Source organism: Carica papaya, chromosome 8 (genome assembly GCF_054855325.1).
Source record: "Carica papaya isolate Zhongbai chromosome 8, ASM5485532v1, whole genome shotgun sequence".
In the NCBI taxonomy this organism is placed as follows: domain Eukaryota; kingdom Viridiplantae; phylum Streptophyta; class Magnoliopsida; order Brassicales; family Caricaceae; genus Carica; species Carica papaya.
This window is the reverse complement of record NC_142316.1, coordinates 33,918,793-33,939,669: the sequence shown is the minus strand read 5'-3', so window position 1 is coordinate 33,939,669 and position 20,877 is coordinate 33,918,793. Positions and strand designations below refer to the sequence as shown.

The window sequence follows — 20,877 nt, the reverse complement described above, 5'->3', positions numbered from 1 at the left end:
AATCTGGTGAGGGGTTGATTTCCCGGATTAGAACCGAAGCCTGGTAGAAATTACATGGTTTATGGAATATAAGTCATCTGAATTGGGAAAATCTTTTCTTAAACACATTATTTCACATGAAATTAAGTTCTGAATTCAAATCTTGAATACAGAAGTTACAGTATATCTGTTCTCAGAAATGGTAGCAGTCTTTCATATACCATAAGCGGTATTCAATTACATTCACCAAAGTGGCATTATACAAAATCCAAAATATATAAGATTGAAAGCAGAGGGATGAAGCACTATATAAATCAAAACACATCTCCCTCTGAAACTTCACTGCTGAATTTATCATGCAGCAGAAAGAGAAACCGTATAAGAATCCTGACAGTACTTCAAGCCTTTCAATTGACCTGAACACAAATAAGGTGTAACTATGGATTCTGGAATACCAAAAGTTTCTGTTATTTCTCGCAATCCTTCATCAACCAAAGCTTCAGTTTCAGGCTTCTCACAAACTGCACGAAGAGCAACGTTCAAGCCGATTGATGTCCGCTCTGTTGTAAAGCTGGAATACCCAAATAGACAAAACAGCAGGTGAATTTCGAAACCAAAATTATAACTGTGTACAAATTAGCTCTAAACTTTTTTTCCTACAACTTACAAGCAGCTCTCAGATCATCAGTCATTGTTTAGTTCTAAACAAGGGAATAACTAATTACAAGAGTTGAAACGAATATTAGCTTATGCTATGTTTGGACCATACAATTCATTTGAAAATTATACCTTTTTAACTAACAAATAATAGAGATACTTTACAAAATGATAAATTTTTAGTGGAATTGATGTAATACATTTCAAATGTGAAAAATTCTTGTGGAATTTTGAAATGTATTGTCACAATTCCACTATAACTAATATGTGGAGATTTTTATCATTTTATCAGGGATTTTTACCCTTTTCTAAATAAAAAAGCATGAATCTCTAAATGAATTCCAAATATGAAGGTTACTTGTTGCAGTACAGCCTTCAGGATTTAACTGTGGCAAAAACAGAATCACTTGGAACTAAGTTGTACTAAGGGTTATAGTTTTAGGACTGAAGTAATAATTAGACAAGACTTCATAAAGAATTAAGGGGATAATATATCTAGTTACTAATTATTTAACTACCTCGTTACATTATGCTACGTCAGTAGCATAGTCAAGTGCATCAAAACTTACTAGAGACCAGCATAAAATTAAAATAAATATAATGACTAAATTACCTGACTTCAAAGCTTCTCTCTTCAGCCCCCATGATAGCACATACTCTGTTGATGATCCAAGGTGGAAGATATGCATCCTTAATTTCAATAATATGGCAAAGACCAGAGGAATCTTGCACCATTTCATCCTTACTTGGAAATCCTATAGATGGAGCAGGAACATTTTCTGTCCCTTTCATCTGAATACATTTGACCTGGAAATCAATATTGACAAAGGAATACAATGACTCCAGTTCGAATATGAAGAAATACTCATTAAATACTATGACAATAACAAACATCACTTTTATTGGATGAAACAAAGGAAAAAAAAACTAGGTGATAATTGTAGCCTCCTTTTGTAAAGTACCAATAGACTTACACATCCGTTTAAGCAAAACAAAAGCATCTTTTCAGGGCATTCTCTTTCGTAATTTTAACAAGATCAAGTGAGATCTGCTAGTCTAACAAATTGAACCACACATCATATATTTCTAACACCAACCTTTGGAGAAGAAACAGCTGCATTCTGGAATGGCACTGGCGAATATAATACAGGAACATCCCCGGTAGTCATAAAGCTCAAGGATGACCTGACAAAAACCATGAGAAAATAAGAACTGGGGAAAAAGATATTAAGGAATTATTAAAATTGAACGACAACCTGTGCAATTAGAGTTCCAATGAAAATAAAACCCTAGTTACTGAAAGAATCATCTCCAACCTTCGCAACAAAAAGGGACATCCTCTTACCTATAATTTAATAAAAAATCAAACAAACTGTGTACATTTGCATTTCCACTGAGCGCAAGCAAAGATTCTGGAGTATTATCTATGTCAGAAAAGGAACTCAGGCGACGAGTCTGCATTAATTTAAAAAAGAAAACAATCAGTATTTACAAGCAACAGGGATTCTCAATATTTGCAAGCAGAAGGAAACTTTATTGACTTAAAAGACGTATAGAAAACATTTCCGGTGCACTGAAACATGTCAAGCAAAACTCAGTGACACATCTGATCTAGGGTGGTGAAAATCCACGATTACCATGTCACCCAAAAATATACTTGCTAGAAGTTGAAGTCATAGGCACCTAATGGTGTTAGATGTCAATGCTACGTGAAAGCATTTTTTTAATTTTTATCTTCTAAATTTATATGTTTAAGGACAAAAAGAAAATTCAGGTTTAATCCTTAAGAATAAAAGAACATTTTGAAAAAGGATAGCAAAGATATGATACAAGTTTGAAAACTTGTTATACTTCCAACTGGTGACATACTTCCACTATCATTTTCCAAATTTACTTTCATTTTCAACAACTACACATGTCATTTACAAAATTATAAGTGATATAAATTTAGAAAATGAAAAAAGAAAAAGAAAAACACATTAGGCATAAGCATTTTAAGTTGAACATTTTATTAGATAAAAGAGACCTCTAAAGATCCCTGGAGAATGCCTCAGATTTTTCATATAGGAATGTTTAACAAGCCAACAGTTCAACCCCTCAACAAAGATGTCTTTGCCCACAGAAATAGCACCAATTATTTCAACCTGAATATCTAACAGCAAGCAAAATATGCAGTCCTGCTCAGGGCAGAATTCAGAAAAGACACGAAAAGACTGCTAAAGACAAAACACAGGCTCAAACCTGGCCCAAATTATGCTTTTCAATCTCTGAGAGCTCCACCAGATCTTCGGTAGTGGCTTGCTCCACTTTAGCATTGCAAAGTGGCATGGAGAAACAAACATCCTATACACCATCATTCGCGAAAAGCAAATATTACAAAATGGTAAATGGAACTTTCTTTAGAGTAACATATTAATGATGCTGTATGTTTGAATATAAAACAGGAATCATATTTTTCATTTAGCAGATCATACTTGATTCTCTACTCCTGAAAAGAATAAATGAAGGCCAAAACAGTCATAATTAATCACATAACTGTTGCCTGCTTGTTTGAACTGCTAAAATCTACAACTAAATCAGATTTAATATAAAAATCTCTGAAGCAATAATTTGAAGTAAATGATTATCTAGTGATAGAATTGAATTCCTCGTAGAGATTTCACCAGTGTGGCTTGCCTCATTTTTCAATTCAAATTTTAGCAGTTTAAGTTAGGTTAATCTAACCAGAATCACAACATTTACCAAGTTAGGATTATAGATCAGCATGTATGTTCCAAAATCATCACCCTGGAATTACGAATCGCCACTAAGGAGCTCTTAAAGAAAGCATATAATTTACGACCATTGCAAGGAAAAAAAAGCCTTGAATCAAAATTATAAATGGCTGTAACAACTTTCCAGAGAGTACAAACACTATATAAAAGCTTACTGTACGTCTGTATCATACATGCTCTTTCAGTAATGATCTCAGACTTCTAGTTGACTGGGAGATGTAGGCATTGCATGTGCGTTTGATTCTCCCTGAGCCACAGCCAGCAGTGAACATCACCACAAAGTGTGAAGTGCACACTGCACAATTTTGAATAAAATATGTATCAATTTACAGATTGCAATTAAAAGAAACAACACAATTTTGAGATGGGAGAGAGCAAAAGACTTATGAGATGAAGCCTTTGTAGATAGTTCATATTGATTGCAAAGAACACAATCAGTGGAACTGATCCACATTAATACAAGTTTCATGAAGAGAAAAGTGATCTTATTAACACTCTTTTGCAAATGAAAGAAAGAAATATCTTCTAAATTTAAAACGAGCATAAAATTGGAATGGAACCAGAGAGAGATGCTATGGCGACAAAGTAATGCAGAAAACCTAAAGTGCCATATAGTTCTCAAGTTCTCACGCACCCCAGAGAATTAGGGAAGCAACAGTATTCTGCATATCATGTGCTTAAAAATTACAGCTCACAATTTCACATAGCAAGTATGTATTTATCATTATTGTTTGGGCAAACTGAAAAGGGCATTGGAGAAAAGGGAAAGGATATACTATCTTCTCTTTTGTCAGGGGATTGATTCTTTGCACACCTTGTGCACGAGCACCTGCAGGTGGGGCAACACATGTGTCAGCAGGGGAGCATAAGTGGAACTTCCATCATATGTCCCCAGTCCATCCCACTACTGCCATTGTTAAGCTTGCTTTTCCGTTTTAAAAGCTACTTAAGGTCTCATTCAAAAACATATGGCCCTAGAACCACTGCCTGTAAGTTAAACTTAAGTACCTTTATGTATTGAAGATATAAATTAATAGGAACAAAACCTCATGCAAAACAAAAGCTGATAAGGCAAGCCGCATCAACTGGCATGAGACAAATTTATTGCTTTAGTATAATTTATGGTGAATGAAAAACTAGTTTTTTCCAAAGCAAATAAAAAAAAGAGCACAGCTGTCCCTTGAGCACAAAACATCAATTATATTTGAAGAGTTCGAAAGATCAATTTTATTTGGAAATAAATGCTAAAAACTTACTTCTAGAATGAAGGAAACAAACAAAAATTTCATAGATAAAGGTTACCATAGAAGATATTGCAAAAATTCTTCCGAAGCATGTAGTAAAGATTCCGAAATGAGTCCTCCCAGGCAAGTTGCCGTTCTCTCAAGAAATCCATTTCAACTGAATGAAGATAAAAAATGCCCGTAACAGAACTTTGGACAGGATGTTAAAAGAACAGAAGAAAAGGTTAATGAGCAGGTCAGAAATTCATTGAACAAACCTCCTGCTGTTGATGATGTCAAAAATGAAATAAGAGAAGGTGGTAATACAGACTGGGGATAGACCCACGAATTCAGTGCCTTGGAATTTAACACTTGGGAAGTCGATAATTGCTGGGAGTTGTTTCTAACATCTTGATCCTCTGAACAACCAGATTTGGATGTAAACTCTAGCATACCATTATAGGTACTGGACATGATTGACTTATGAAACCTAAAAGTTGAAAGCAATATAGTCAATCAAATAATAATATCAGCCTAAAGAAACGAAGTAATGACCTAGCAAAATGAAAAATGTACTATGCGCAGACCATACAATATAATCAAATAAAATAACACTTTTGTGAGAGAAATGCACGAATGCCATTAAATATTTAGCTTCCTTACAGGTTTACCCTACATATAAGCATACATGGATATGGTTTAACAAAAAATGGTTGTCTAGTCCATCTAATAATAAATAAACCATGCATCCTGAAGTGTAAACATTCCCAAACTTCAAAGAACTCAGCATATACAATTGCGACTATCAAATTAACCAAGAAATATGCATAATGAGATATCAAACCCCAAGTCACTGAACTAACAGAACAGATTATCTTAACTCCTAGCAGTGCATAGATGTAAAGGAGACATCAATAGAAGTACCAGGAAACTCACCAGTTCACTGAAGAAGAGAACACCAAGCGCATGTAAGTTTTCAAAGTGAAATCCAGAGGAGCCTTTTTGCCAGGCAGATGGAATTCAGAGCAGAAATTTCCACTTGATGAAGGATCACCAGATTTTTCAGATAAATCAGCAGGAATACCAGATGTCATTTCAAGAGCAACTAGTCCTTTTAATGCTTTATCCTGTCAAAGTAGATGATGATCCAACTAAAACAGATATACAATTAAGTAACCAAAAAGGAGAAATATCAATAAAGCAGACCATATCAACAGTTGCCAAGCAAGATCCTTCACCACCTAAAGAAAGCTCAGCAACACTACGAAATTTATTTTGACTGCATTTCTCATTTGTTGGACGAGCCGGCAACACACCATCTTGAGAAATATCAGCAGAAGCAACAGAATTTTCCAGACTGCAAAGAGATAATGACAAGTTTTACCAAGTTGTAGTTTGCCATGGTAAGTGGTACAAGTGTAAGAACATGATGTCATTTATTTGGTCCATGATGCTGAGGTTACACTTCTATGATTAATTATTCTAGGTAGAGGCTTTAGCCATTTTTTAGGGACCATTTATAGGGTGTCCATTTTTTAGAAGCATTTACAGGGTTCTTATATCATACATGTTACATGTGTTTACTTATGCAAACATATATATTTTTTAAATAAGTTTACATATGCAAATATATATTTAAAAAAACAAGGATAGCACGAAATCACACAATAATTACAAATCTGAAATTAGTAGTTAGAACATAAAATCCAAATATCCAAGATATCTAGATTCTATATACGCACAAAAGTTAAATTATGAGACAAAAATCTCCATCATTGTAGGATCTAAGCATTCTATTTCTCGACACACTTCATTTCTCCTCACTAACTTCTAGTGCAGAGCTGGAAAACAAAGAGAGAAATCTTAATCATTCATTTTTTTGTTTTTATTCGGTTCACCACTTTTATGTGATTATGGATGACTGAAGAACCAGAAGTTGGATCAGATATCCAGATCATGTTTCTGAAAGGTGTTCTGATCCATTATTGACAGTGAGAAAGATTCAATAACTATCAGAAGACATATGGACTAACCTCATCGCAGGATAAAGATTCTCTCTTTAAATGCATACCTTGAGATTTGTTTTCTTTTCTTGGCAGCCAAATCTGAAAGCGCGGAGAGATGCTGCAGGCTGTCTGGTTTTTCTGTCAAACTACTATCCTGCAAGTACACAAAATAATATTGACTAAATTTGATAAACCAATAATGAACAATATAAACTCCAATCAGACAATTCAGGTAAATGTATAAGGCATAAAAGAAAAACTGGAAGACAACTTATATGGAAAACCAATAACCTTAGAACTTTCTTTTCCATATTCCATCCTAAACCTGGATTTTCTGACGGGATAAACTTCATTCATCCTTTTGTCAGTGTATCTTGGATTCCTTGGCAGTTCTTGCTTCTTGGACCCATTATCTGCATCGCTAGTAGTGCTGATAGAAACCAAGGAAGCATCAGTTATCATTTATGAACTACGCAAACTTTAGATTTGTCACGGGCATTACCTTTTACAACCAACCAATATGGATGAAGATTCATCAACCATTTCTACAAGATTCTTCCGCTTTAATTGCTCTCCCTGTCAAGTAAATACAGATTATTAATCTACAAAAATTCTTTTAACATCATAGTTTGCCCGTATATGTCGGAAATCTTCAAGATAGTTAGTATGAAGTAAATAAAGAAACATACTCTAAGCTCTGACGGTGTCTTCCTCTTAACCATTGGGCCAACTTTGAAAACGCCCCCACCAATTTGAAGAGAATTTGAAGGTAAAGTACTAGGTGCAGCAACTTTAGCCATACTGTGGTTTCAAAGACTATATCTGCAGCTTGTTTACCAATCAATTTGCCACCTATAATGAATTAAATGAATCACACAAGAAGCAGCAGCAGCCCTAGTTTTCATGATTAACAGAAACAATTTTCCATTGAGAAAATGAACATAATCCATTGACATTCATAGACATAATTGGTGGAATTTTAGTGGGACCTCTTTTAAGAGACTGCAAGTTACTTGACTTGGAACGCATAAGAGAAATAGACAGAAACATAAGATTTGCGGTACCCATCTGAGTATTTATGCTCTATCCATCTATCTACAATATATTTGAAAACATCAAACAGAATATTTACTTTGATATTCAAGTTCTGCAAACTGCAACCCATACAACGAAACCCCCATGCACCCAGAACAAAAGAAAAAACCCTATCTTCAATCACTAACAAGATAAACATCATAAAAAATTTACGAAAACAAACCCCAATAAATGTAACCCATAACTAACTGACTTTGCTACATTGCTACACGATATAGACTGAAAATTGAAAATGAAAAAAACTAGGGATTCATTTCCACATGTCAAATCCAAATCATACGACCGCTATGACCAGAACTTTTAGCAGATCTCCTACCTCCGCATGAACCTTTTTCCGAAGAGAAGCATCGATGGATAAGCCGAGAAAATCCTCAGTCTGCCATAATCGAATAACCAGAATCGTATGGTTTCGAATCGATATGCGGCTTTTTGGCGGGTGGGCGGGGCGGGCGAGAGAAAGAGGAAAGGAAGGGGAAGAGAGGGGAGTGAGGAAGTGGGAAATAAAGTGGGAATGTGGAACTTTCGAGTTTCATTTGAACATTTTGGTTTCCCTCCTGCCACTGACGGCGTTAGTCTGGGCCGTGTACCAATATTAAATATTTGCTTTATTAAAAAAAAAAAAAAAATTTGCTTTTTAATTGTGCAAATATAGTTGTCGAATGGGCTGTGTAGTGAGCGAGCCGACACGTGTCTCGGACTTTTAGATTTAAATAAAATTACAATTTAAAATTTAGTAATTAATTATCATATAATAAATTACGATTAATTTATAATTTATAATTTAATATTATTAATAATTTAATTTATTGATATATTAATAGAATAATACTGATTAATTTGAATTAAGTCTTAATAAATTTATTATATTTTTAAATAAAATAAAAAATTTATAATAATTAATTTTATTAATTATATTAAATATAACAAATTAAAAATCTTAACTTCTTTTTTGCACTAAAAAAATAGCATGTGGTCCAAATTGTGAATTCTCATACTCAAGCAAGTAAGTTGAGGCATTAACCATCCCAACAATTTTGTAGGTCCATTTTGATTAATTCCAAATTAATACACGACCCATATACATGTACATATATTCTTTATATAATATAGAGTTATTTTTTAATTTTTTATAAATTTATAAATATCGAATTAGATATCAGTGAAATTATATTGAGTATTTTAAATATTTAATTTGGATAAGTTCATTTATAAAATTTACTTTTATTCGTTTATAGTTTGATCAAATATGATATCAAATATAAATAATTATATTGAATTTAATTGATTAAAACCCGACTATTTTAGTCATTTATTGTCAAAACTTACTTAGATGGTATTCGATAAAATAGATAGAATGTGTTTGTATGTGTTGTAATAACCAGACCCAAGAGAGAAGAGAGAGCCCAGGGCCAAGGTTGAAAAAAAAAAAAAAAAAATCCTTAATAGAAAAAGGGGACATGGGCGGTGAAGGAGGAGAAGAAAGAGAAAAAACAGAGCATGGTGTGCGGCACACGCAGCTAGTAAAAAGGGCGCGCGGAGCGCACTGCCGAATAAGAATAAGGAGGAAGGAAGCATCACACGCTGCCGAAAAAGCAAAGTGCGCGCGATGCTGAGCACGCTGTGCGCGGGGCCAGATATGCAATGCGCGGCGCGCGTTGTTGAAGAAGAAGAACAAAACACGTGTTGGGTGGACCTGATCCGCGTGAGGCAGATCGCGACTTGGTGTTCCGAATACGTTCAAAGATCTATGCGAGGCTAAAAATCAAGGAACCGGAGAGAGAGAGAGACTGAAATCGCACTCTTTTGAGTAGAAAGCCCGAATTCAACACTGATTTTGGTAAATTTTCTTCCACGTTATATTTGGTTATTACCTTAAATTAAATCTTTAATCATGTGTATGAAATTTTTAGAAAAATTGGGAACAGAAATCTGAAAAATGAGCCTGACTGTATAGAACTAAAGTTGTCCGAAAGCTTTCTGATTTTTTCTTTTGTTGGAGATTCTGGTAAGAATTAAGTTAATTTTCATTTGAATATTTCATATTTTCATAAAATAATTTATTAACTTCAAAATAATTAATTTAAAAGTTTGATGGATGATTTAAGTTTTGTTCGAGAATGTGTTTTGCAAAGTTTCATATATATTTGAGTGAATAATGTAATGAGCTCCGATGTTGTATAGGGTATATGCATAATAACATATATACATATATGTTGTGCGTGAATTAATAGGTAAATATGTAGTTATACATAGGCTGCTGTTTGTTTAATGTATAAGATTTCATATATAAAAATTAGATGGATTATAAGGTGTTCCTATATATGTAGCTATATATATATATATGATTATGTAATATGTGTTTACATGTATATATACTAATAGAAACGAAGTTGTACGAAAATGTAAATAAATATATATATATATGTATGTATGTTAGTATAAGCGTAAATAGTCATACGCATTGAATCTGTATGTGTGCAAGTGTAAAATAATGTTGGTAGTTATGTAGGTGTAGAAACTGCTTATATGCAGATTTAAAGTAGGAATATAGACGTATGTATTTTGTATAGGTATAAGTGATTTATGTATGTTAAATCATAATTAGATAAAATATGTATATTGTAAGAAAATATATATAGATATATATATATATATTTAGAATAGGTTTATGGTTAAATATAATGGTACCAAGATAAATTTAAGTAAGTAATGTGTGCAGATATGGATTGCGATGGCTTGTTGCTTACGTAGTATGTTGGGTATATGTTTAATATGATTTAAACTATATATGTTAGACATACATGTATGCATGTGATTGTTTACTCAAATGGTTTTGTGTGTGTTTGATATACACATAAATTTATTGTTATGTATACTCGTTATGGGTGTAATGAGTGCACATCTCAGTTGTATAAATAGATATGTGTAAGTAATGAAATTGGTTGTTGGCAGTGTGTGTGAGAATATAAATTAATACTATTGTTGAATGTGAATTTTTCTTCAAAAATATAAATATAATATTTAGTTAGAAAAAGAATAAAGTATAAAACATGTTTGAGTTTATGAAATTGGGATATGAATTATAATAATCTTTGAATAAAAAAAAGGTTATCGGGTATCATGAGAGAAAGTGTACAGACTTGATACATAGGGTGAACCCTACCGCAGATATGTCATTGGTCATACAGGACTAGAAAGTCTCATATCGGACGGGATTGAGAATTGGTTTGATCATGCTCATACCAGACGGGGTATTGAGACGGTCTATAATTGTGACACCGATTACCAAATAAGGTATTGGGACAGGCGATGAATTATAAAAGAAATATTATACACCCGTGTGTAATGGGAATCCCTATAGGGCCCCAGTGATACCGGTAAGAGAAATGATAGTATGCGATGGAAATGGAAATGATAAGCAACCCTGGTTTCGGTGAAATAGTAGGGAACCCAAAGGTTGTATTTATTGAGATGTATGTTGATTGTACTTTTCACGGTGTTTCTAATGATTTCTTAATATTATATATATGAATGATTGCTTGTAAGAGAAAGGAATAGATATCTTTTTCAGTAAAAGGAAATGGAACAATGATATGAATGTTGTTTACTTTTGATTTTACTCAATAAAATTTACATTGATTTTATTAAACCTGTATGAATGTGTGTTTGCATACCTCTACTTTGAACACTACTTTATTCTTACTAAATTCGTGAAGCTCACACCAATTCAAACCCCCCAGTGCAAATTAGTTCAGTTTAGGAGGGAGTTCAATATCAAAAGAAGACTTTGAAGAATATTTTAGCTACTTTAGACATTTATTATAAAGTAAATATGAATGTATTTTTGTGATGTGATTCCGATCGTTGTAATCTAATAAATTGTGACTCTATACAAGGGATGTATTTTTAATTTATAAAGATTAGTATGATGTTGCGTAAAAATTTATCAAGTTTATATGTGAGTTGAGGCCCTTTCCGCTTTAGAGAAAGCGGGTGGTTATAATTGGTATTAGAGCCACATTCCTCGGAACCATTTCTTATATCATGAGATGTAGGGTTATTATGAGGTTTAAAGTCAAAAAAAATTAGGTGACATACACCTTAAAAAAAAAAATTGAAACTTCCTCCGAAAACATGGGAAAGTAGAATTATAAGTTTAAAATTTTGGGGAGATGGGAGTTGCATGAGTTGGAATGTGATAAATCTAGCAAATAAGAGGTTTGGGTTCCACTCCAAAGCCAATTGGGAGAGGTGAATATGTAAAACTGTTGGAGCTTACACTTCCATCGAAAAGTTGATCCAATAAAAGCAAATAATAAAATAAAATTTTGGGAGGGAATTAAATTTCCCTTCGAGTTTGGAAAAGGGATCTTTAAAGGGGGGAGACACCCCTAAAGCAAGAGAAAATTTTATAAGAAGAAATAAATTCCCCAAACAAAAAAAAAAAGGGCAAAAGAGTTTATTATTGTTGATTGTGTCATGACCTACATTAAGAACATTAAATAATAAAGAACTTTGAAGTTTGGACCATTCTTTTGTCTTAGAAAGCCCCAATATAATCTCAATTACTTAATTACTTGTCTTGTGGATATTATTGGGTTTTCATAATAGATGGTATTTTAACAAAGCGAGACAACCTTTAGCCTCCTATTTCCTTTATAATATATGGTATTTTAACAAGGCGAGACAACCTTTAGCCTCCTATTTCCTTTATCAGTACTTTTGCAAACACTTAGGTTATTGATGCTCTAATACCACTATCTCTAGCAATAGATATTATTATTTGGTTAATAGATAATTTACATTCAATCCATTCCTTACAAGTAGACTCATAAGCAATATTTTGAAAGACCAAATAAGTGTTCGATATTTGAATGCCTTTTATAACTCCCCATGAAATTTCCTTTAGGAATAATGAATATCTTGCTTGTTCCGAATTCCCATCGAAGTTCTCAATGCAACCCATATACCTCATGGATGAAAGCATATTGGGAGATGAAATAAATCATGTGCTTAGTAAAAATATATATATAAATGAGACAAAGTACACCTTATTAGTATTCTTATTCTTGAAAGTCCATATTCTTCCTAAATTAAGTTTTAAGGAAGAAGATGATGTCATAGGGACACGATGACCCTAAATCATTGATAATATAAGAATAAATCTAGAATATAATTCTTTTATGCTAGTAGGGAACACAAAAATAGATGCAACATACCAAGATAAACCCTTAAAGCCAACACTATCAGAGTGGGCATAGTGGAAGTGTGTTGTAGACCCATGAACCATAACGCATGAAAGCTTTCTTTTGAATGGACAAAGAGAAATTATTGATGGGATAAACATAAGATTTATGCCCTAAGACTATACTTATGAATGATCACACAAAAACTGTGAAAACCAAAAGGGTATAATACCTTACCTCGAAAGAATAAAAAAATAAACTTTTCTCATTAGTAGCAAGACTATTAAATGACCTCTCGTATAAGAAACTCATAATGACTGTCAATAATGACTATAGATTCTATAAATCACCAAGTACACTCAAAAAGGCTTTAGGAAAAATTAATCGAGTTTTGAAGCAAAAAAAGGGGGTGACAATCGTAGATTCAATACCCTATAAGATTGACATCTGATTAGGACATACAATAAAAAGAGAACCCTACCGAAAGTAAAATTTTTAAACATAGTACGATTATTAGTAAAACCCATATGACTTGAATTAAGAATTAACTCAACCAAACCTTTGTTTGCTAGTAGCCATAACAACTTGTTCTCAATACATAATTAAACATTTTAACAAAAAGGTACATTTGACTGGAAACTCTTACTAAATAACATTGTCCCTCCTAAATTAAATTCTGAAAGAGAGAGTATCTCTGGCAATATGTTCTAACAATAAAATTCTTAGTGCGAATAGATCGTATATTGTCTCCTCATTCTGAAATTGGAACGTGAAATTTGTACATTATACAAATACATCAAATAGACCCTTAAGATAGGCACTCCTAAATTAAAATTTAAACACATGAAATAATGTTTTTTTTTTAAATCAACAAATAACAAATGAGAATATGACAAACCCATGAATCATACCTCAGGGTCATGCCTAAGAGTAATCACTTACAACTTTTGGAAGCAAGGGTGTAGTACATAACCCTAGGAAGATTGGAATAGGTAGATAATGTAATCAATCTTAGCTAACCCATTATGTGATCCTTCTATCAAATACTCCTAATGATTTTATATAAGAAATATAAATTCTATAATTGCTTACATAAAAAAAAAAAAGGAAGCTTCGATACTATAATATTTTCAAAATCTCCAAGGGTAATTTTCGAATGTCATAAAACAAATGATTTTCACTTAAGGATAAAAACCTTGAGAGAATGTAAACATACTATAGTGTTGGGATTATTTAGATAATTAAGAACTCATTCTTGTGAGGAATAAAGAATGCATGATTTATTAAGAGACTCTTTAGAATAATGACCAAACATGTCACGATACTCCCAATGCTAAATAGTAATGACAATCACTCGAGTTGTTATTGGGAGACATTAGACAATTATGAAATTGAGAAACCCAACATAAACTAGAATGATATTCCTTCATACATATAAAATATGATCACACTCCCATTCTATTGAATAAGCTATTGGGAAGTTAGAACGCTTAATAATTCACAAACCTTTGGTAAGATCAAATTTGGAGGACCAAATTTTTCTAATGAGGAGAGATTGTAATAACTAGGCCCAAGGGAGATAAGGGAGCCTAGCTAGATCGGAAAAAAAAAACCCTAGCAAAACGGGGGACAGGGGCGATGAAGAAGAAAAAGAAGAAGAAGAAGGAGAATAATGCGAAAGAAAGAAGCATGGCACGTAGCACATGCAGTCGAAAAAGAGGACGTCAGGCACGCGGTGTTGGGCACGCAGTGCGCACTGCTAAAGAATAATAATAATAATAATAATAATAATAATAATAATGAGGAGGAAGAGGATGAGGAAGGAAGCATCGCATGCGGTTGGAAAGGCAGAGTGCGTGCGGTGTCGGACGTGTGGCGCGCAGTGCTGGGTGCATGGCGTACGGCATGCTGGGTCGAGTGTGCAATGCGCTGTGCTGGGCACACATTGTGTGGTCCATGTTGCTGAAGTAGAAAAAGAAAAACACGTGTTGGGTGGACCTGATCCATGTGAGGCAAACCACGACGCAGCATTCTGGATTTGTTCAAAGATCCATGCGAGGCCAAAAATTAAGGAACTAGAGAGAGAGACCGAAACTGCACTCTTTTCGGTAGAAAGCTCGAACTCGACACCGATTTTGGTAAATTCTCTTCTACCTTACATTCGGTTATTACCTTAAATTAAATTCTTAACCATGTGTATGAAATTTTTAGGAAAATTGAGAATAAAAAACTGAAAAGGGAGTCGACTGTATGGAACCAAATTTGTCCGAAAGCTTTCTAATTTTTTATTTCGTTGAAGATTCTGGTAAGAATTAAGTTAGTTTTCATTCAAAAATTTTATGTTTCCATAAAATGATTTATTGATTTTTAAATGATTAATTTAAAAGTTTGATGGATGATTTAAGTTTTATTTGGGAATGTGTTTTGCAAAGTTTCATATACATGTGAGTGAATGCATATTGAGTTCCAATGTTGTATAGGGTATATGTACAATAACATGGATACAGACATATTGTGCCGGAATGAATAGGTAAAGATGTAGTTATACATAGGCTGCTATTGTTTAACGTATAGAATTCTATGTATAAAAATTAGATGGATTATAGGGTGTGCCTACATATGTAGCTATATATATATGGTTATGTAATATGTGTTTACATGTATATATACTGATCTATACGAAGTTGTACGAAAATGTAAATAATATATAGATGTACATTGGTATGAGCGTAAATAGTCCTACACATAGAATTCGTATGTGTACAGGTGTAAAATAATGTAGGTAGTTATGTAGGTGTAAAACTACTTATATGTCGATTTAAAATAGAAATATAGATGCATGTATTTTATATGGGTATAAGTGGTTTATGTATGTTAAATCATAATTAGAAGAAATATGTATATTGTAAGAAAGTATATATATATATACACAATTAGAATAGGTTTATAGTTAAATATAATAGTAAAAAGATAAATTTAAGTAAGCAATGTGTGCAGATATGGATTGCGGTGGCTTGTTGCTTATGCAGTATGTTGAGTATATGTTTAATACGATATAAACTGTATATGTTGGACATACATATATGCATGTGACTATTTGCTCAAATAATTTTGTGCGTGTGTGTTTGATATACACATAAATTCGTTGTTATATACACTCGTTATGGGTAGAATGAGTGTGCATCTCAATTATGTAGATAGGTGTATGAAAGTGATGAAATTGGTTGTTGACAGTGCGTGTGAGAATATAAATTAATACCATTGTTGAATATGAATTTTTTTTCAAATATATAAATCTAATATTTGGGTAGAAAAAGAATAAAATATAAAAAAAATTGAGTTTCTGAAATTGAGATATGAAATAGAAATAATCTTTAAAGAAAAAAAAAAGCTTATTGAGTATCATGAGAGAGAATGTACGGACTTGATACATTGAGTAAATCATATTGCGGATGTGTCCTCAGTTGTACAGGACTAGAAAGTCCCATACTGGACGGGGTTGGAAATTAGTTTGATTACGCTCATATCGGATGGGGTATTGATACAGTCTGTAATTGTAGCGCCCATTATCAGATGGGGTATAGGGACAGTCAATGAACTGTAAGAGAAATATTGTACATCCGCGTATAGTGGGAATTCCTATGGGCTCTCAATGATATTGGTAAGGAAAATGATAATATGTGATAGAAATGGAAATGATAAGCAACCTTGGTTTCGGTGAAATGACAATATATGATGAAAATGGAAATGATAAGCAACCTTGATTTTGGTGAAATGGTAAGAAACCCAAAAGTTGCATTTATTGATATGCATGTTGACTGTACTTTTCACGGTGTTTCTAACGATTTATTAATGTTATGCATGTAGATGATTGCTAGTAAAAGAAATGAATAGAGATATTTTTCAGTAAAAGGAAAATGGACGATGGTATGAGTGTTGTTCAACTTTGGATTTTACTTGATAAAATTTGTATTGGTTTTATTAAACCTATATAAATGTATGTTTGCATATCTTTATTGTGAACACAACTTTATTCTTACTGTGTCCGTGAAGCTCACCCCAATTTACACCCCCCGATGAAAATTAGTTCAGATCAGGAGGGATTTCAATATTAAAGAAAAATTTCGAAGAATCTTTTAGCTACTTTGAACATTTATTGTAAAATATATCTAAATGTATTCTTGTGATGTGATTTCGAAAAATTCTTGTGAGCCTCATGAATTGTGACTCCGTACAAGAGATCTATTGTTGATTTATATAAATTAACATGATATTGCGCAAAAATTTATCAGGTTTGTGTGTGAAGTAACGCACCTTTTTCTCTAGAGAAAGCGGGTCATTACATATGTCTATATATATATGTGTATGTATAAGTATCCATACATTTATTTATTATTTTATATTGCATATGTAGTAGTTGTTTGTCTCTTTTAATTGAATTTCTCATTCTGAAAATTTTGTAAAAATTAATACTTCGATATGTCTCTTCAAGAAGTATAAAATAAGTTTGGTTGGATATATCTTTTAATAAAAATAATAAATACGATCAATGTGATATATATTTTAAAATGTAACTACATATTAATACAAATAAAAAATAAAATAATATACTTGTAATATAAAAAAAAAAATCGATCATTTTATATCAAATATAATTATCACTAAATAACTTCAAATTTATTATATTCTAAGTACAAGTTTATTTCAAACAATAATAATAAAGAAAATAAACACTCTTCTAAAACTTGTGCCACGTGCGAGCATAAATGTCTTCGCATAAGCCATGATATTGATTAGGCAACGAACTAGTTAGATTTGGATCGCCATGGTTGACTCTAACATCATTACCATCATCATTTGATTCCATATCAAGTGCTCCACTTAATTTCGATAGAGAAGAAGAAGATTCATCTGATATTTTTTTACCTGTTAGTTGTTGCACAAGTTCTCTAAATTTTGTTGGCGAGACGTGAATAATCTTTGGTGATCTCAGGTGTATGATCACTGGAGAACGATTTTGTTTAGGAAGAAAACTCTTCAATTTTGAGGATCGATCGATCTCCAAAGAGGTAGGTCTTGGACCTTTTAGTGCTTGCCTTTTTACGGAAACCTCCATCTTATTTTGTAAAGTATAATAACTAAACAAAATAGAAATAAAAATAAACAACTAAATTAATAACACTAATGTTCGACAACAATCGAACATAAACTTATTCAAAAATATCGAGAGTAAATACACATAAAAACTTTTTTTTTTTTTTATAGATTTTCCAAATCGAAAAAATCACTTAGTTTCAGTATAGAATGCTGATACAAAAATGAATTTGATTGAGAGATTCTTTGAATTTCAAAGCTGGGAAGCTCCTGCAATCATATATATTTGTGGGTGTATGTATAGTGTAAGGAGAGACAGTCTATAGCATATTTATCAATTGGAGTTGGTAGGAAATGTCCATAAAAAAAAAAACTTGGTCTGCTTTTGAATTAGTCTTTCTATTTTGTTGATGTGTTTGGTTCAAAAATGGCATGAATTGCCGGCTGCTTGTGTAAATTAATGGGTTTTTTTTTTTTGTTTTTTAATAATTAAGTGAATTAATCAAACAAAAGTATTAGGACGAATTTCTCCGTCAAGGTCAAAGTCAACTGTAATCGTCGTGAATTTTATGAGAATATCCAATAATGCCTTGAAAAAATTTTCTGATCATGTCAACTTATGTCTGTTCTCTTGTATAGAAGATTTAGTATGTTTATATTATTTAATTTGATTAATCTTGCCGAATCAACATTAAATTTAATTATGAAAACAACGTTATATGAAAGTTTGATATAATTTAATTGACTCATATGTTATCATCATTTTTGTACTAACATTTTATATTAAGAGTTACGCGTGACACAATTTTTTTTTATTATATTTTAAAAATATATTTATAATAAAAAATAAAATGTGAAATATTATTTGAAACAATAAAAAAAAAATAAATATGATTTTTATAGGTTTGAAATAAAAAAAAATAACTTTTACAAACTAATTTTTAAAAATTTATAAATTCAAAAAATTTATATTTTTTTAACGATAATATTCTATATAAATATTTTTATTAAAATAGTAAATAATTTTAGAGTAAATGCATTTTTAATCAGTAATTATTTTAATGATATTTTTAAAATTTATAATACAAGTTATAACTAGTTTAAATACTAATTAAATACGAGTGAACCTCATTTTAATGTAATGCCCCTAGGTGCTTCATATGCACACATTATACTCGAACTCCCTACTCATGAATTCGTCAAAAACTAACCATTCTCTACGCAGTATAATCATCAAGTCTATATAACGAAATCTTTACAACTCGTTTTACAATTCAACCATATCAATGTAGCAAATGAAAAAGAACCAAAAAAAATTTATATTTACTACAAAGACATAAAATGAATGAATATTTCGTATAATTTAACATACATCCAGCTTCCTGTTAATTCACTTCTCCTAAGTATGGTTCCACTGGCTGGGGTTTTGATTATGTCTTATGTCCTACTGCATATATAAATGACATACAATGAGCATACTCTAACCCAGTAAAATAAATTCAAGACTCAAATAAAGTATGGAAATACATTTAAACTTCTAGCCCAGTGCTAAGTCTACACCTACATCCTAATGTCTCTCTCGTCATTTTCTCTTTTTGTAACCCTATTTTATCACTCATTGGTTTACTCTACAACCAACCCGAGCCCTTGTCAATATTACTACCACTTGCCAACCCACTCATCCATACACTTACTGGACACCTATTGCACTTACCACCAACTCCTTCATCATTCCACACACTAAGAAAACCCTTAATATCTCATTTTACCTAAAAATCTCACACCACAAAGAGCATTCCTATAATGGCATAGTCAAAATAGAAACATAATATCTTTGTTGCACACATAAGGACCTTTATTTGGCCATATATACACCTACTCTAGTCCTAGCCATTTTCAACCCTATGCCACCCACCCATATATACCTCAAATAACAATACTGCCCCCAACTATCACACGCTCCTTTAGCACTACGGGCCTTAACTTTGTCACACACTCACCAACCTTAATCCAGCCACACACATAACCCGACCTTAACCAACCACACACACACACTCATCGGCCTTAATCAGCCACATACACACCCTCGTCAGCCTTAATTTCTACCACACACACTCACCGACTTCAATCAGCCACACACACACCAGCAGTATACATACACTACCCAACTCCAACAAAACATCACCATAAAATACACAATACACACACATCTACCATCCTCAGCTCGGCCACATACACAATCAGCCAATAACATTAGTATCGGCGCCACAACCTCCTATCTGTCATCACCAATATCAGCACACCAACATTCACCTCCACCGGTACCAATATCGGCACCTCAGAGTGTCCAACCAGTAAAATTGCCCAAATTCCGCTATACAACTCAACCTAAATCCATTTCGGTCGATTCCCTTCCTTCTCTCTCACTTCCACTCGGTTCACTCACCATTCCTCATATCTCTACTTCCTAACAACTTGAAATCCTCCATTAAGCAACCTGAACAGAAATTCAAACCATGTCACCATAACAATGTTGGAGCATTCGAATTTATTTACCTCTAGCCTCCATCTTCTCCTAGTTCGATAAGATCTATTCCACTCGTACACTTCTTTAACCTCTGCTCTCAATCTCTCCTTCAATTTTTTCACTCTCCCTCCTTCCCTGTCGATCAACCTCTCTATCTTTTCCCCCCTTTTCTGTTTTTTTTTTCTTTTTTCTTTTATTTTTCTTTCCTCAGCCCACCCCTATTTATATATCTCATTTCCCATCCAATTTTAGCCCTTCATCCTACCATTCCAATCCTCACCGTTCACCTAATTGACTCCTAAACCTACCAAGACCTTATAACACCCCCCCCCCCCC

At 32.8% G+C, this 20,877-nt stretch overlaps 1 protein-coding gene across 1 annotated transcript; it reads right to left on the bottom strand.

Annotated features, from left to right (window-relative positions):
• Positions 1-167: 167 nt before the first annotated feature.
• Positions 168-8,235, bottom strand: LOC110806390 (downstream neighbor of Son). The gene is made up of 15 exons (XM_088209677.1): positions 8,051-8,235; positions 7,329-7,491; positions 7,142-7,215; positions 6,931-7,069; positions 6,705-6,793; positions 5,840-5,990; positions 5,570-5,760; positions 4,912-5,123; positions 4,713-4,811; positions 3,584-3,705; positions 2,878-2,979; positions 1,982-2,091; positions 1,734-1,821; positions 1,250-1,443; positions 168-550 (listed from the first exon to the last, which is right to left on the bottom strand). Exons 2-15 carry the CDS (start codon positions 7,437-7,439, stop codon positions 334-336), a joined length of 1,899 nt encoding a protein of 632 aa, XP_088065803.1. The 5' UTR covers positions 7,440-7,491; positions 8,051-8,235; the 3' UTR covers positions 168-333.
• Positions 8,236-20,877: the final 12,642 nt, after the last annotated feature.

Coding starts and splice junctions, on each gene's coding strand:
- LOC110806390 (XM_088209677.1), bottom strand. CDS start 7,439: ATGGCTAAAGTTGCTGCACCTAGTACTTTACCTTCAAATTCTCTTCAA. Junction 5,991..6,704: donor AAAAGAAAACAAATCTCAAG/GTATGCATTTAA, acceptor ATCTCTTTGCAG/TCTGGAAAATTCTGTTGCTT. Junction 1,822..1,981: donor GATTTTTTATTAAATTATAG/GTAAGAGGATGT, acceptor GGTTTTTGTCAG/GTCATCCTTGAGCTTTATGA.